Source organism: Aspergillus nomiae (genome assembly GCF_001204775.2).
Source record: "Aspergillus nomiae NRRL 13137 chromosome Unknown contig00035, whole genome shotgun sequence".
Taxonomy (NCBI): domain Eukaryota; kingdom Fungi; phylum Ascomycota; class Eurotiomycetes; order Eurotiales; family Aspergillaceae; genus Aspergillus; species Aspergillus nomiae.
The window spans coordinates 83691-99839 of NW_015378090.1; the positions used below are offsets into that span (position 1 = coordinate 83691).

The 16149-nt window shown below is 49.3% G+C and overlaps 6 protein-coding genes across 6 annotated transcripts; 3 read left to right on the top strand and 3 right to left on the bottom strand.

Moving 5' to 3' along the window:
- Window positions 1–2213: 2213 nt before the first annotated feature.
- ANOM_002154 (SDR family NAD(P)-dependent oxidoreductase) lies at window positions 2214–3032 on the bottom strand (the record flags this gene model as incomplete). Its single annotated transcript, XM_015547411.1, has 1 exon — window positions 2214–3032. One exon carries the CDS (start codon window positions 3030–3032, stop codon window positions 2214–2216), a length of 819 nt encoding a protein of 272 aa, XP_015410153.1.
- A 735-nt stretch (window positions 3033–3767) lies between these two features.
- On the bottom strand, window positions 3768–4595 carry ANOM_002155 (3,4-dihydroxy-2-butanone-4-phosphate synthase; the record flags this gene model as incomplete). The annotated part of the gene is made up of 3 exons (XM_015547412.1): window positions 3768–4269; window positions 4345–4462; window positions 4535–4595. 3 exons carry the CDS (start codon window positions 4593–4595, stop codon window positions 3768–3770), a joined length of 681 nt encoding a protein of 226 aa, XP_015410158.1.
- A 503-nt stretch (window positions 4596–5098) lies between these two features.
- On the top strand, window positions 5099–6744 carry ANOM_002156 (monooxygenase; the record flags this gene model as incomplete). Its single annotated transcript, XM_015547413.1, has 2 exons — window positions 5099–5503; window positions 5554–6744. 2 exons carry the CDS (start codon window positions 5099–5101, stop codon window positions 6742–6744), a joined length of 1596 nt encoding a protein of 531 aa, XP_015410157.1.
- A 2937-nt stretch (window positions 6745–9681) lies between these two features.
- On the top strand, window positions 9682–12405 carry ANOM_002157 (Zn(II)2Cys6 transcription factor; the record flags this gene model as incomplete). Its single annotated transcript, XM_015547414.1, has 6 exons — window positions 9682–9833; window positions 9909–10383; window positions 10433–10513; window positions 10573–11189; window positions 11244–11432; window positions 11496–12405. The coding sequence occupies 6 exons, from the start codon at window positions 9682–9684 to the stop codon at window positions 12403–12405; spliced, it is 2424 nt and encodes an 807-aa protein (XP_015410156.1).
- A 363-nt stretch (window positions 12406–12768) lies between these two features.
- Window positions 12769–13386, bottom strand: ANOM_002158 (uncharacterized protein; the record flags this gene model as incomplete). The annotated part of the gene is made up of 2 exons (XM_015547415.1): window positions 12769–13219; window positions 13277–13386. The coding sequence occupies 2 exons, from the start codon at window positions 13384–13386 to the stop codon at window positions 12769–12771; spliced, it is 561 nt and encodes a 186-aa protein (XP_015410135.1).
- Window positions 13387–15034: 1648 nt separating this feature from the next.
- Window positions 15035–15949, top strand: ANOM_002159 (oxygenase MpaB family protein; the record flags this gene model as incomplete). The annotated part of the gene is made up of 1 exon (XM_015547416.1): window positions 15035–15949. The coding sequence occupies one exon, from the start codon at window positions 15035–15037 to the stop codon at window positions 15947–15949; it is 915 nt and encodes a 304-aa protein (XP_015410134.1).
- Window positions 15950–16149: the final 200 nt, after the last annotated feature.

The following is a 16149-nucleotide window of genomic DNA, read 5'->3' on the forward strand; positions in this document are numbered from 1 at the left end:
CTGGCAGAGAAACATGCAGGCGCCTGTCACAGATTTTATGTCAAAGAACACCAGTTTCTTTTCCTTTTAATGTTGGCCGGCGCTTCAAGTAGTCTTGCTTTCCCCCCATAGTATTGAACGCCTGCATAGGTACCCTCGGCTGCGCGGTTATATCTCCTCATTGTTGCTTGGCTTAGGACACATAGTAGCTGCCAGAATCGAAGAGCTTGCTTGTACTGCCTTCTGGTTCGAGTCGACCTGGTTTACCCCACGGGGTAGATAACCGAATTTGTGGGGCTCCGTATTGCGAGTCTTCTAGTGCCAATCAATACATTGCCCAGGCCTAGCTCTTCCTGACGATCTCGCCAAGGGAACCCCGCACGGCATATCTGGGATGCAAGCCCGGTATAGAAATACGCGTGCAAAGGTAAATTAGCAGTGCCAAGCATTGAGGTCTTGACGTTCTCCACAGTAGGGTCAGCATGTTTCTACGACCCAAACAGATCAATCCTTTTCGGAGTTGAAAGTCAAACCCTGCAGGCTCAATGTCATGGACATTGCGGGGTAGGGTCAGAGGCCCCTTGGATTACATACACAACGCACCTAGGCCCTTAAAGTGGATTACTGTTCGCCAAGTACTCTCAGATCCCCGTTCCTTCCATCGAGTCCGGTTCAGATAAATCAAATTGGTGAATCTCCTGTAATCTCTTTTAGCACTTACCAAGCTACGATTGGCTCTCGTTTCTCACTACCCTTTACATGAGGGCCTACGGATACAGCCTCAACTATTTCGGTAGCTCAAGCAGTCGAGAAGAAGAGCATCCTTCGGTGAGGAATCTATCGAGATATCTCGAGTGGCAGCTCAAGTGCCCACCCAATCACAGCAGGTATCAAATATGCCAAGTTTTAACCACCACTCCTCCCTCTCTCATTTGCTCTTTTTTCCCATCATTACCAGAGTTATAATCTGCCCAGAAACCCTAAAATGCGCGTCCGAGCCATTGAGTCCGAACCCGGAACCTCAAGGCGCCCGCCTACTTCACCAACATAGCAATTCTATCCTGCAGCAAAACGTCTGCTGTCACACTAGCCACTATATATAGTCACGACTACCTAAGACGCCTTTATGGAACATCCTGCCCGGTTATTACATTCCTCCACACACGTATACCGGACAGTTAGAAACAAAATCAAAGGGAGATAGATAAGTGGGTAGGCTGTACCATGTCTAGTATAGCAGAATTCGGGTCTGAGATACATTTAGCAATCCTTTTTGGTAGAGCTCATATTGTATATCTCGACTCTGCGACTGGCTACATGATTAATGATTGGTAGAACCCCCCAAACCATGCCCTATATGGAGTAACCTGTCACAAACCCGGAGGAGAACTGTTCCTGCGGAGTAGCCGGTATGAGCCTCCCCACACAGAGAACGGAGTAGGCATATTGGAACCATATAACCTCGGAAATCCTTGCGTCTAGCAAAACTGCCGGCTTCTTTGCCTGCATTAAAGTCAATCCCGCAAATTCATTGCCCCACGAACCGGGGAATCAAAGCGCAAAACGGCAAGCCCCAAAGCCCCACCCAGCACTCAGAGCTTCCGCCCTCTCCTAGTGTACAGCTGCCGAGCACTATTAAGATTGGACCCCATCCCAGCTGTCTACTGAGCTGTATGAACAACCTGCACGTTTGATCTCTTAGGTTCGGTGTCAGAACTCCTCATAGAACCTTTTATAGTAAGTCACGCAAAGTATGTTGACTAGAAGCACGATATATATTTTCGTTGCTGAGATACTCAATGCCTTTAGAATCAACTAGGATAATCAGATAGGCTAAGCCAGCCACTCGCACACTTATCCTATGAATTCTATAATCCATCGGGGGTAAGGAATAGTACTTGAAGTGCTACAATCGCCGAACTTGTTAGCCACGCTCTTCAGCCAAGGCAGAAAAGCCATCGCCAACAAGTTTCAGCATAAAGCCCAGGACACTCAACGAGGAATAAATATTTCGTCATCTGAAAATCGTATTTGAGTATCATCCAATTTGATGGAAATATAGCCGTTTTCCAATTTTCATCAAAAGAGTGACCGTGGTCAGTTATGTTTGAATGTTGACCGCATCTGCCTCTTTGTACTGTACATGACTATAATTCCAACAAAATTCGACTAGTAAAATGGTACTCCTTCAGGTATATGTGTCGGTGCCAGCCTTTTACACTTCCTTCAGTAGCTCAAGGGTCACTAACCCAACCACCATCAACAACATATGTGCTTCCTGTGACTCCGCTGGCTTCATCACTTGCCAGGAAAACGATCACCTTCGCAACATCCTCGGGAACCAGATCACGTTGCAAGCTCTGACCCCGAAAGACCTTGGCGCGATATTCAGGCGTGAGAACGTCCCTCTTTTGCCTCTCTGTCGCGATAGCTCCGGGCATGACGCTGTTGATTCGGATGTTCGAGGCGCCGACTTCCTTGCTCTGTACACGCGTGAGGCCTGTGATTGCTGCTTTGCACGCGGCATACACAGGTTGGCCGGCTTCAGGAATGCGCCAGGTGATGGATCCTAGGTTGACAATGCTACCGGCCCCCGCCTCCTTCATCCCTGGAATAAAAGCCTGGGAAAGAAAGAATACATGCCGCAGGTTGGTATTGATATTAAAGTCCCAGGCTTCCGGTGTGACATGTTCAGTATCAAGCCGTGCGACACTGCCAGTAGCTGCGGCGTTGTTGATCAACACATGTACTGGTCCATGCTCTTCCAAAATCTTGGCTGCAGTTGCCTGCAACGCAGGGAGGTCCGTCAGGTCGCACGGGTAGAAGATGGGAGCCTTGATCAAAGGACCCCTGCGTGCATCAGCTTCTTGATTACGTGAAGAAGCATGAGCGATGGTCTTCTGCGCTGCATCTTCAGAGATGTCTAAGAAAATGACTTGGCTGCCTTGCAATGCAAAAAGCTCGACAGTGGCAGCCCCAATTCCTTCTGCGCCGCCTGAAATGACGACCGTCTTGCCATCAAGGCTGGGGTAAATTGCCGGTGCTTTTGCCATGGCTGTGATGAGCACATTGGAACATTTGAACATTAGAGCAACTTCTTTTACTAAGAGTGCGGGGTCACATTGTTGACTCTGTTGCAACAGAGCACATGACCGTCAGTCCGAGCCTCGTCATCGGGAATTTCCTGATTGGGCTAAATTCCGAACAGCCCTCATTCATGTCCGAGACGATCGAAGGGCGTGGTACGCTGCGCCCTCAAAGGACGATCAGCATTTGCTACTGCGATATATAATTGCCTTCATAGACTTCACCTTGACCTGCTCAACAAACATGGACACCTTTCTACTACGTTTGACACGGTAGTTGAAGTGGACGATATAAATTATCCCTGGATTCGTACGTTATTCTAATTTCTAAGTCTCTACTTCATCTCATTCAAAGTGCCTACTACTAGTAGTTGTATTCTCCAGGAGCTAATAAATGCTCCGTCCTTCTGTTAACATAAGGAATTCTTGATTCCTTGACGATGTGCCTGTTGATCAATGTTTCATAGGGAAACCCCATTAGCCAACATTCTTTCATATCTTTATGTGTACATAAAACACATGAGATATATTTCACATAAAAGGGCCAGCTTGCGACTCGAACACCTGAGCCGCGGCTCCGACCATGGGCGTGCATATAGTTAATTGCTGGTGAACGGAGAAAGATTCTGAAAGAGATACCGAGGAGCAGACCCGTATAATTACAGTAGTATACAATTTGGTAAACACGAGCGTGACTACCTACTAAATGTTCCCAATACCCCCTTCGTTGAGGTAAGCCACCAGGTCTTGAATTGTGCACACGGTGATTCCCCATCGCTTTCCAAACTCTAGGCATTCATCTCTCCTCATCATACCACTATCGTGGATATTTGGCTCGCCTTCAATAGACTCCCCATCCTTGACCAATTCTGCAAGGATACCCACAGGCTGCTTCCCCGTCAAAAGGCAAAATTCAATCGCAGCTTCCGTATGGCCCATCCTCTCACGCACGCCGCCTTCTCTAGCCTGGAGAGGCATGATGTGACCTGGCCTTCGGAAGTCATCTGCGCGGACAGAGACAGATGCGAGGGCACGGCAGGTCATAGCCCGATCCCGGGCTGATATACCGGTTGTGATCGAAGGGTCATTGGAATCAATCGACACTGTGTAGGCAGTCCCCTTTGGATCGGTGTTATTGGTTACCATCTGAGGCAGACCAGCACGACGGGCAATTTCAGGGGTGACAGTAGCGCAAACTAAGCCACTATGACCGGGGGTTAGTCGAATAGAACCAGTAGGCTGGAAACATGTATTCTTTGGGCTTCGTGAACTTTCTTACCTTGTATAACGCACCAAAAACGCCATCTGCGCATCTGTGACCGACTCGCCGGCAATAATCAAATCACCCTCATTCTCACGGTCTGCCGCATCAAGTACGATTATGAACTTCCCTTGCCCTGCAACAAGATTAGTCCAAGGAAGAGGGAATTGTCAGTCGCGCAAAGGAAAGCTAAATAGGGTTCACTTACGGAATGCATCGATGGCGTTCTTTATGGAACCAATTCGCGGAGAGGGCTCTGCGGATTGCATGTCGACGGCCAAATGGTCAAGCGGGTTACTGTAAAGTGTGGTAATGAATAGGCCCAAGTGTGTTCTGTTATCACCTTTAATAAACACAGGACTGTATGGACTGCTTTAGCTCCGACGGGGTCAGGTACGGCGGACTAAATGGCTCGGGATTAGGGTGGGGTGGCGCCACAATCTAGGCCCGACTAGGGCAGAACCCACCTCGAGTCTTCACCCCGAGACCCTTGAAGCCGACCTTGTCGGAGCTAGTTGCCCGAGTGTCTGAAGAAGGTATATAAAGCCGATCAAGTTAGTCATACTTTTTCGAGCTTTGTGGCGTATCTGAAGTATAGCAGGAGGCGATATAGATCAAATGTTCGATTGCCGATAGCATCCAAAGCCCGATACCTGGCTGAGGAAAACGACAAGATGAAACCGGGAATAAGTACAGAATGAGGTAACTCCGGGCTCGAGGGCATCCGCGAAAACCTACTGTTCGTTAGGGCAAGACATGTATGACTTTTGGCATGGCGGATGTCTGGGCGTCTATAAAGCTGGATGAACGCCGTCGGATTGTCAAAGTTTTGGAAGCAAGAACATCATCCAGCATCGCTTTGAACGCTTCAACTATTCCACACCCTGTTCTCCTCTCCTACCGATTCAAGATGACAAACAATACTCATGACGTGGTGATCGTGGGAGCTGGTCCAGTTGGACTCTTTCTCGCCTGTGAACTACGCCTTGCCGGTCTCTCCGTTCTGGTGGTCGAAAAACGAACGAATTCTGATGGTGTGGCTGAAACACGTGCGTTTGTGATGCATGGTCGTACTTTGGAAATCTTCGCCTGTCGAGGCCTTCTGGACTCTTTTGTTCAAGCTGGCCAAAAACCGATTGGTGGCATTACGGCGTTCTGGACACTCGTCTCGATTACAGTGTTTTCGGCCGTGAAACGGACCAGAACCACGTGCTACTCGTGCCTCAGTATAAAACCGAGATGATATTATTCCAGCGAGCCGTGGAGCTGGGTGCAGTGATCATCCAGGGTGTCCAGGTCGATTCAGTCAACCAATCTGGGCCTGCTGTCATGGTGAAGGGTGCCTACACCGACAACCGGCCGTTCATCGCCAGCGCGAAGTACCTTGTCGGTGCAGACGGTGTTCGCAGCACGATCCGCAGACTCGCCGACATTGAGTTCACGGGCAATGCACCTGTCAATACAGTCATGAGTGGTGAAGCGACACTGGGCGCGGCCATGCCGAATCCTTACATTGTTCACAATGAGCACGGATTAGTTATCGCTGCTGACCTGAAGGTCCCCAGCGGAAGGACCAGGCTCAATGTGTTCGCGAGTGATCGCGGCACAGTTCCGGAGTCAGTTGAAGTGACTCTCGACGAGATGAATCAGAGCCTGCACAAAATCACCGGAGTTGACTATAATCTTTCGAACCCTTGTATGCTGAAGCGTTTCAGTAATGAACAACGGCTAGCGACAAGATATCGCCAAGGTCGTGTTTTCATTGTCGGAGATGCATGCCATAAACACCTCCCAGCCGGCGGCCAAGGTTTAAATGTCGGCCTCCAAGAAGCTCTGAATCTAGGATGGAAGATTGCGGCAGTCATCTCCAAGTCCGCCCCGGTTTCGTTGCTCGATACGTACGAAGAAGAACGGCGGCCGATTGCCAAAGCGGTGGTTCAAAACACCACTTCACAGTCACTCTTATTCTTTGCCTCTTCGGGCCCAGAATGGGCGGTCCGCGACGCGATGGAGAAGCTTTTGTGTGTACCAGAGGCTAACAAGGCTTTGGCCAGGGAAATTAGCGGGTTTTCAGTCACCTACCCTAAGTTGCTCGACATGATACTTCCCAACGGATGGCAGGCCCTACCCAAGAACATTCAGGGAAGGCGTGCATTGAATGTCAAGATCAGACTACCTGATGGGGTGCTGACTGAACTCCGTGATTATACCGAGGACGGAAATTGGATCCAGCTGCACCTTCCTGGGAAGCATAGCGTTGAAGTCCGACCTCCTCCGGCATTCGAGGACTGGACGACGGTGGTGGATGTTGTTGACATGCCAGATGATGAAGAGAGGACGAGCCTGTATATGTGTGGAGTCCGAGAGATGCTGATCCGGCCAGATGGCTATTTGGCCTTTGGTCGATGGGACAACTAAGGTTGGATTCGAGAGTCTAACTTCCAATTGGGGCCAATATCAAAAATGACACGGTCACGGCGAAAGGAAAGGGAAAGAAAAACAAAAGAAAACACGGCAACTTCAAACCTGTCCACCCGATGTCTATAGATAATATGTTTAGCTAGATCGATTACTACCACTCCTGCAATATAGTCGGAGTTTCCAGTATATATATGGCTTCTTGTCGGACAACCCCATTTTACAAGGGCCCGATTCTGTGTACCTCCTGCGGGCACTGGGTGCCCAATGATGGTGTTCTCTTATAACTCTGCACGCTATAGGAATCTGGGGCTAATCCAGAGTCACCCCACCGTAACGATATATATCTCCACCTAGTAGGCTTGATCAGTCACTAGCCACGAATGCCTTGGGTGCCGAGTTGTGTCCGCTTTCCCTACGTTATCGAACCGTAGTCGTTGCCATCTTCTACTGCTTCAGGTCAGTTCATTGTATCATGGCATTGTTTCGAGTAATCTGATCGTATAAATTAAAATTACCATCAACCAGCCGTAGCTAAAGAAATGGTCCGAAGTCTCCGACCTCCCCCTATAGTGGTCTCCTCCCCAGTTTGCGGGAGTAGTTCGTGACGCATGCCTGTGCTCCATGCTGAATCCAAGCTCCATGGACCTACTCGAAGTAAGTAGGCGAAGAAGTCCACGCTTCTCCAAGTCCTGGCAGAATTTCTCTTTCGAATGTCTACGCTGACCAGAGCGCTTCTGATCCGTATTGTAATAGTCGTCACCATTGTTTACCTCCGCGTTGTTCCGCCGTTGGGCCCCGAGGATGGACCATAACGGGCGTGGTGTTTTTTCTGTAGCTATGCGCCATGTCTGACGGGAGGCTGCTTCGTGGTTCAGTTCTTCGCTTCGTGGTTCCTTAAGCAACGTTTTTGTCGGTGTGGCCATATCCTCAAGCGTGCGGTATTGATTATGCCAGCATTTATCGACGATATTGTCAATAAGTGGATTGCTATTGAGCTTTGGAAACTCCATATTCTACAGTAAGTCCATAACCTTAGGTCCATGCTCATAAGGATCATAAGCAAGAGATTGATCATCACAAACCTCAACTCCGTAATTGATGAAGTTGGTCATGCGCTTGGTGGAGTTTATGGAGAGGGAGTCAAGGAACTTGGTGTTGACGAGTGCAGCCTATTCAAAGGCATTACGACAACAAAAGGATTCGACGACTTACAGTTTTCCGCTCGTCACTATGGTAGTGCTACTTATGTTAGGCTTCTCCGCTCCCTTTTGGAGCACGATACTTCGACATTGGCGGATGGATCAGTGTTCACCTATGGCGATGTTAGAACTAGCAATGTTATGGTGAAGCAGGACCTTGGTTCAAGCGGCCAATATGTTGTGACTGGGATTATCGACTGGGGGGATAGTGGTTTCTATCCCTTCTACTACGAGTGCACTGTGTTGACACGTGCTCTGAGTCTGATAGATGAGGATGACTGGTACCTTTATCTGCCAGACAGCATCTCACCTTTGACTTTTCCTGTGCGTTGGCTAGTCGATCGGCTTTGGCAGATACACCTAAAGAATACATAGGTCACTACCCGTGCCTGGAACTAAGACACCCAGTGGTCTCAATCTTACCTTGAAAATCCAGGAGACTTGGACTAGACAAAGGCTATACTGTGAGCCATGAGCCTTTGTCTCTGCTGGCGGGACAAAAGGGATATCCGGTTCAGATCTTGAACAGTGAAGTGCGATCTGGAGATCACTCTTACTAGCCGTTCAGGTGACTAATAAATCTGGTATCTGGTTCTTTGCGGAAGGTTCCTATTGATGGTGAGGGAATCTTGGTTGCCTTCTTGGATGTTGCCTTAGCCAGTTTAGCTCTCTCAGATCATGAACCTTCATGAGAGCTACAAGCATCTGTGAAGAAGGCCGTTATTGTTATTTGTTTTTATCGCGGATAATCACTTTGGCCATTATTACCCATGGTCTCAATTTTTGGTGAAATGGGTAGTTTCCATAATTCATTCGGATTGTTACTTCGACTATGCGAAAGCCAGCGCTGATCTGCAGAGGCATGTACACTATCTTGGTCCGATGTTGAACCAGCCGTTTCCAAAGAAAGCTTCACTCCATAGTAAAGCATCTCCTAGTTTCACTATACTATTATTGGTCTCAAAATTGCCAATATCCGCCTTAATCCACTGTTAATTCCGAACGCTGACCTTAGGATCTGCATCCGTCGAATCGAGCTACTTCCTCCCTGTGGAACACTTTCCCTCACCTTAATTTACCCGCTGACCACTACATTGGCTGTGAAGTATGTGGACCAGGAGATAGCCATGCCATCAATGCGCCCCGATCGCCCAGAATGGACTGAAGTTTGGGTCGTATCGAATACGACGATGCCCGCGGACCGAGGGCTTCCACATGCAACTTCGTCCATGCTGATCATCGACGATTGCGGGGTACGCCGCACGCCAGCGTATCTGATAACCCTTCGAATAGACAGCTGCAATGGGGCTTCTGCATGAAAGGTGGACACGCGTACAGGTATGCATCAGCGTTTATCACAACAAGAATGCGTCCGTGCGCATGAGCCGAGGACAATACTCTTGCCCAATGATCTTCACAGCAGCTTTTGACCCCAGGATCGGACTAGTGATAGTTATGAATCTGATTCAGGGACAGCATAATCGCGCCCCAATGCTGATTCAAGAGAATAAAGCCAAGTACTGGACGATGAAGATCTCACCCTGAATAAGCACATCGTGGTCAGGATCCTAGCCGCCTCCCCGCAAAGGTCGGCTCTCCTTTACAATAGCGCCCCTCAATACTAGCCTTTACTCTCTCCTATCTAATGTTTTCGGCTCCAGTCATTGATATTCTTGCACCAGGTGGCAAGATCAAGTCGGCGGCGTATTGTTGGGGTTGAAGCGCCAACGTACACATGTTTATCTCACGATCCAGAAGGGCCACTCGCGCCTGTATCTGGTGTCAACAGCGCAAGGTGCGCTGTGACGCATCGTTTGGCGGATGCCCTTGCTCCAGGTGCCTCCAGGATGGCCAGCTATGCACCTTCCGGGAGCGAGCTCCACGCGCGTATGTATCTTGTCTCGTATTCCATCGCTTTTTGGACAGCATTAGGACTAGGCGCCTGAACTAATCAATTGCCAGATCGAAGGGCCTTGTCTTGAAAAGAAGAAACCCGGCATCGTACAAGCTGAAGGAAACCGAGAGTCCCGAGAGTCCCCTAGATCCATCACCGCAAACACAGCAGAGCCACGAAATAAGACCTGACAGTGGCGGCAGACCGCCGTCGCTCGAGATGTCAGGTAGTCCAGCTGGTGTGCCCATGTCGAGCTCTAATGTTGAATTCTCTTCCTATCCATTCCTCGAGCTTCGCTCGTTGTCTTGTTTGGACAAATGGGATATATCATACCTAGGCTCAAAAGGATGTTTTACAATACCCGTTCGACGGATTCTCGATGAATTTGTGAAAAAGTACTTCTTGCATATCCACGTCGGCGCCCCTATACTAGACCAGGCAGAGTTCTGGCAATTGTACTGCCAGCAAGGGAATCGCGTATCATCACACGGTCGCAATCTCTCTGTCTTAGTGCTACAGGCCATGTTGTTCAGAAGCTGTCCGGTACGCCGCTTCTGTTTGATTTCATGAAGAGGCAAGCTAACCCTTCTAGTATGTGTCATTAGAGGCACTGCGTGAATGTGGGTTTAAGGACCGGCCCACAGCGAGCGATGCCTTCTTCAACAGAGCCAAGGTTAGCACCGTACCTATGCGGCATGAGTTTGGATTCTGCGACACTGACACACCTTCTAGCTGCTACTAGATCTGAAAGCCGAAGACCAACCATTAGAACGCGCTCAGGGAGCATTGTTGCTCTCGTACCAAGCCTCCCCAGATGATCCTCAAATTGGTAGCTTACTTCTAGCCAATGCTATACAGAATGCCATCATCCTAGGAAAGCCACCGAAGCCATCGGACAGTGTTAAGAAATCCACCATTAAACGTCTATGGTGGTCAATTCTGCTGCGCGACCGATGGATTTCCCTCGCCCTCCGCCGACGCAGCCAGCTTACAACAAAGGATTTCGATGCTGAGAACAATATCTTGGAGGAGGGAGACTTCACAGAGGAGATCCAGGAATCTAAGGTGTATGACGTGCAAACCAAGCGCATTCTTTTCAAGGTGCTACAGCAGCAGTGCCGTCTAGCGGTTGTCCTTACTGACATGAATTCCTTCATCTTTTCATCTTGGGAAAGCTCTGGAATGGGATTTCCCTCAAAGGAGTTCCCGACATGCATGGGTAATGTTCTGAAGACAAGAAATAGATTACGTCAATGGGACACGGAATCGCGGTATTCTCTGTCGTCGACTCCTTCTAATGTCTTGCATTCAGTGACGTCTTTTATCAAGATGACATATGTCTATTACTAGTAGGTAGCACATCCCTAGACCTTCTTATATCCCCAGCTAACCCCACGATACAGCACAGCCCATATTCATCTGGCCCATTACGAAGCCCTTCTCCTCGAAGCCAACCTGATGTTTGTCGGACACTCGTACACCATGCAGCTCCAGCAGACTGGTGACTGCCTCCAAGAGGCTGTAAATGAATTGCATGATGTTCTGAAATACTTCAGTAATATGAAGGATATTGAAGTTATTCCGCTTTCCATGTAGGTACCCTGGCTGCGCCATTACTACCCACAGACAACACTGACTCGCCGCTCGTTAAACAGATTGGCATTCATTGGATGGCCGATAGTGGTGGCGGCGATTGATGCTGGCCTGGCACGAAACGACAGCGAAGCCGTGCAACGGCAGCAACGGCTAAACGTTCTAGGGACAATTTATCATGCCCTTATAGAACTCTATGATGTAACAAAGTTTGTTGCTGTGGGTACAAAGGAGATCCTCCGCCTCGTAACGAAAATGTCAGGGGAGCTGGGTATTCGAGGACGTCGACCCGCGCGGGCATCTGAGGCGTACCGACAAAGAGCGACATATCCGACTAGGACATGGAAGGCCGTCGAGGCAAAGCATGCCTCGGGGTGGTTTGATTTGTTTATCCGCTATCCCCGTATATACCTTCTCATCTCAACCTCTACAGACTACTCTCTTTCGTCGGGCCGACTACCACATGAAAACGGTTTACCGGAGGTCCTACGGTCAGTGGCCTCCGGCTTCTTAGGGTTTCAGCTGCCATGGGTGACTAAGGTGTCCTTGGGTGAAACTGAACGGAAGGCGCAAGAGTCGAGCGTCAGGCCGCGAGATATTACCGAAGTAGACTTTATAGGTCCTAGTGCACAGCTGGGCCCGAGAACCACTTCCCAGACAGGACCACAAATGTACGCCAGACAGCAGGCGCCTGAGCACTTGTTCTCGCCATGTCAAGTGACTCGGAATGGCCAAGGTCTCCCTGGTGACAGGGATGAACCTGCAGTAGCATTCGAATTTCTCCAGTCAATGCCACCTATTGACGCAGAGTTTTGCCTTCCGCGAATGAATGATATGGCGTATCCTGTACCCTGGCAAGGCCCTCTGAATGCATCAGGGATATCCTTTGCAGCAGGGACGGAGAGCATGGACATGCAAGAGCAGGCTGGCTTTAGAGATAGCCACGGTGTCCTAAGCGCGTGGAGAATCTGATTACCTTATTAGACAAGATACGGCAAACTCTTCCGCTGTGTTCAAGAAGACCTCTAGATGGGGAGGGGAAACTGTCGTATTAGGAACCGCATAGCGTTCAAGTGGTGTTCATAAGGTGGTGAAATATGAAACGCAATGTCGTAGACCTTGACGGCATAGCGGCGACCATGAGGTTCTCCAGACCCCTTCATTGTTTTTAGGTTAGCGACGCTCGTATCAGAATTTGTACGATCGAAATTCCGTCTATTGATGCATTGAGGAATCTGCGTCCAAACCGAGAATCGAGCGTAAGGACCATTCTGTTGCGTACTCCACTTCAGCCACTCTATTCTCTGGGCTCAATCCCATCAGCTCGAAAGATACTTACATGAGCATCAACGCCCCTAGGGTCCTCAAAGCTGTCAGCAGGCGTCCCAGCATGGCCTCTGTTCCTTGGGGCGTCATATCTGTTGACATTGAACTATAAGCATTATCTGTTGCCTCAGCACCATTTGCAGTGATAGTGCTAGTAATCCGTTGGCTTCCTTCTGACAGTAGCCCCGTGGGATACGCTACACCTGGCGATCCCAAATACAATTCCATATTCGATGAACCGTGCGTGGTTTTGTTGTGGCTAATCGAGGACTCTGTGGCAATGCTTGCACTCTGCGAGTGTTTGGCCAGAATACTGGATAACGGGGAATTGAGCAACCCGACAAGTGCTCTGGCCACTAGTATTGAGCGTATCTGGTCTGAGGCCAGTGGTGGATGAAAGGCCAAGCTGTTCGGGGAGGCCGTCCCCTCGAATATGATACTTGGGTGATTCATTGTGGACCTTGGGGTGAGTATTTTAGCAACTATAGTCACCTTTGCGAAGGGCCATGACACCCACCTCTGCTCCCGTAAACCTCGGATATTGGCTGGTGGGCCTCTCAAGGCAATGACCTCTGTTCCCATAGCAATACTGGTAGCGAGCAGAGGAACGTACCGTAAGTGTCGCATTGTGCTTAATTGCTGTCAATACGCAAAAGAAATGCCAGACCTAACAGCTCAAAGTGCGTATCGAAACCTGTCCAAGCAGCAAGCTTTATCTGATGTCTATCCAAGGCGGATATCAATATACTAATTACTGAACGGCGACAAGGGCTCAGTTTCTCTCCCTGAATGCCACAGACCCACGTCCTTCATGAATAACTATAGTAACAGCTCATGTGATCTACATACCTACGGTGTAAACGAAAGAAACCAAAAGTAGCGCTGGTCGACGCTATGGCAGTCCGGTCCCGAGGGCTACTGGTGCAGCCGCGGCCCGGGAGGTGATCCCGCGGTTTCGCTTCCCAACCCTATAGGCTTAAGCCTGTCTCTTCCACGAAACTGAGAGGTTTTAGCTTGCAGTGATCCTGATCCTGGGAAAGTTAGATATAGTGGACACCGCAAGCCTCCACCTATGCACATGAGAAGGCCTTCATTGCTAGCACTACAACTTATGAGGTAAACGGTAACCTACACGACAGCTCAAGCCACAAGAAACAGTGAGTAGCCTCGGACGGCCAGTTCGTCCCGGATCCGTATGGAATGACCTCGCGGGGTACTGGCTGCATTGCACAGAACAAGGCCAATCACGAAGGGCGAAGCTCAATTGGATACGCAGAAATATCTTTGCTCTGATTAATGCTCGATCGCCTATGCAACCCGTTGCCCTCGTGACTATCTGACTCGATTATCACTCACCCATTCCGCCGTATGGACTCAGCAACTGTGGGGGCTATTCAGCCTGTCCAGAGCATACATGCACGCAGACCGCCAAAGTGAATCAGACATTTACCAAGGTGATAGAATTATGGATGATCCCAGCATCAAGGTCTTGGCTAGCCGAGTATCTAATGGCTTGATATGATGATCCTCGGTAGGGGACCCAGATGTACAGCCAAAGATAAGCTCCAAGCTGGAGCTTGTTGGATTATCACGTCGCACATCAGGCTGCGTGCGAACCACAGAGATAGGCCCACCCTAAATCTATACAGTGAACTTCTGGCTCATAGCAAGTGGGATGGAACATATCAAGGAGCCAAAGCTAACGTAATGATGCCGATAACCGTTACTGCCGTCAACTATGCCAGCCCATCCTGACGTTTCGTAACCAAATAAACAGGACTGAGACCACGGCCATCTCCATAAGTTTGCACGATGATGACGAATACACAAACGGTCCGAGGCAAGCAATCCCTTTCTTCGGAGCCCAACGTACAATCCAGTCTGATTGAGCCAGTTCTGAGTTTGTTGTCGATGGTCTTCTTGTACTGGTGGGTGGCTACTGACTGTGATTTCGTGAACCCTCTTTCGTCCCGCATGAAGATGTCATGCTCACCGTCATCATCATGGGATCAGCGTTAACAACCCGGTACCGCGCTTTATACCTGGAAGTATACGGGGATACGCTATACAGGTTCCACGGACCGGTGTCGCTGAGCCGTGATGAGGGGAGCGCAAAAAGGCTGCGCAAGATGGACATACCAGGCCTTTGTGATATCTCTGTTATAAAGCTGGCGATATTTCCTCCTATGATGCTCTGCGGAAATGTTTACCTCGTTGAGTCCTTTACTGTATCCTTGAAATATATTCTCAGTTTGTACTCAAGACAGTCCCAATTATGAAAGCAAAAGGTGCCGTGTACATTACCCAGGAGGATGACGATTTTCCCGTGGATGTGGAGAAGGGATACTCCGTGCCTGAAATCTCTGATCTGGCAATGATGGAGCTGCAAATGGTGGCTCGGGAAAGCATCACTTTTGTCGGCGGCCCTGCGGCAATCCTGCTCCAAATCGCACACCCTTTGGTAGGGGCTGGCGTCGCAGATCACAGCACCTTCCGAACCCGGGCTATCAGTCGGGCAGAGTATACCCAGATGTACATCTACTGTATGATCTTTGGCTCTACCTCGGAAAAGGCGGCCATGAAGGCATACGTCGATAAAGCTCACTCTCGGGTCGTCGGACAACATAACAAACAGACCTATGATGCAAAGGACCCTGAGCTGCAGGTGTGGGTGGCGGCCACAATATATGCCACTATGGTCAATATGTACGAGTTGATCTATGGACCCCTCAATTCTACGAGGGCCGAAAGAGTCTATCGGGCATTCTCGATCATGGGGACGTCACTTCAAGTACCACCCGGGATGTGGCCAGAGAATCTCACAGAGTTTCAGTTCTACTGGGACGATATGGTGAATAAAAGACTATGTGTGACGCCGAATGCCCGTGCAGTGTTGCATGATATCTTCCACCCGGCCAAAGGTTTGCCACTGTGGGCCCGGCCACTGGCTGTTATAGCCATGCCATTTGTTAAACGGCTCACTATCGAGCAGTTGCCTCCCCGCGTGCGTGATCAATTCCTCCTGAAATCAACAAAGTCTTCACGGGCCATTTCTGGTCTCTTCATCAGTGGAATGTCTGGTGTCTATCCTTTCATGCCACTATTCCTACGACAGTTTACGAAGACTTATATGATGGGTCAGATGAGAAGGCGGATCAAAAGACGGGGTGGGCAGTTGGTCAAGCCATGATTGGTGGGCAGTTTTGTATGATTCAATAGTTCAGCTTTGAGGAATATCAGCAGTGTCCGTTAGTGGAATCCTCTTAATATGAATATGTACTGCCTTTTTCCCCAAATCCTTAGCTGATCACACTTCACATCTTCTCATATTGCCCGAGTGTTATATTTTAATTCTCATGCTAGTATATCTACCTATCCATTCAGCATATT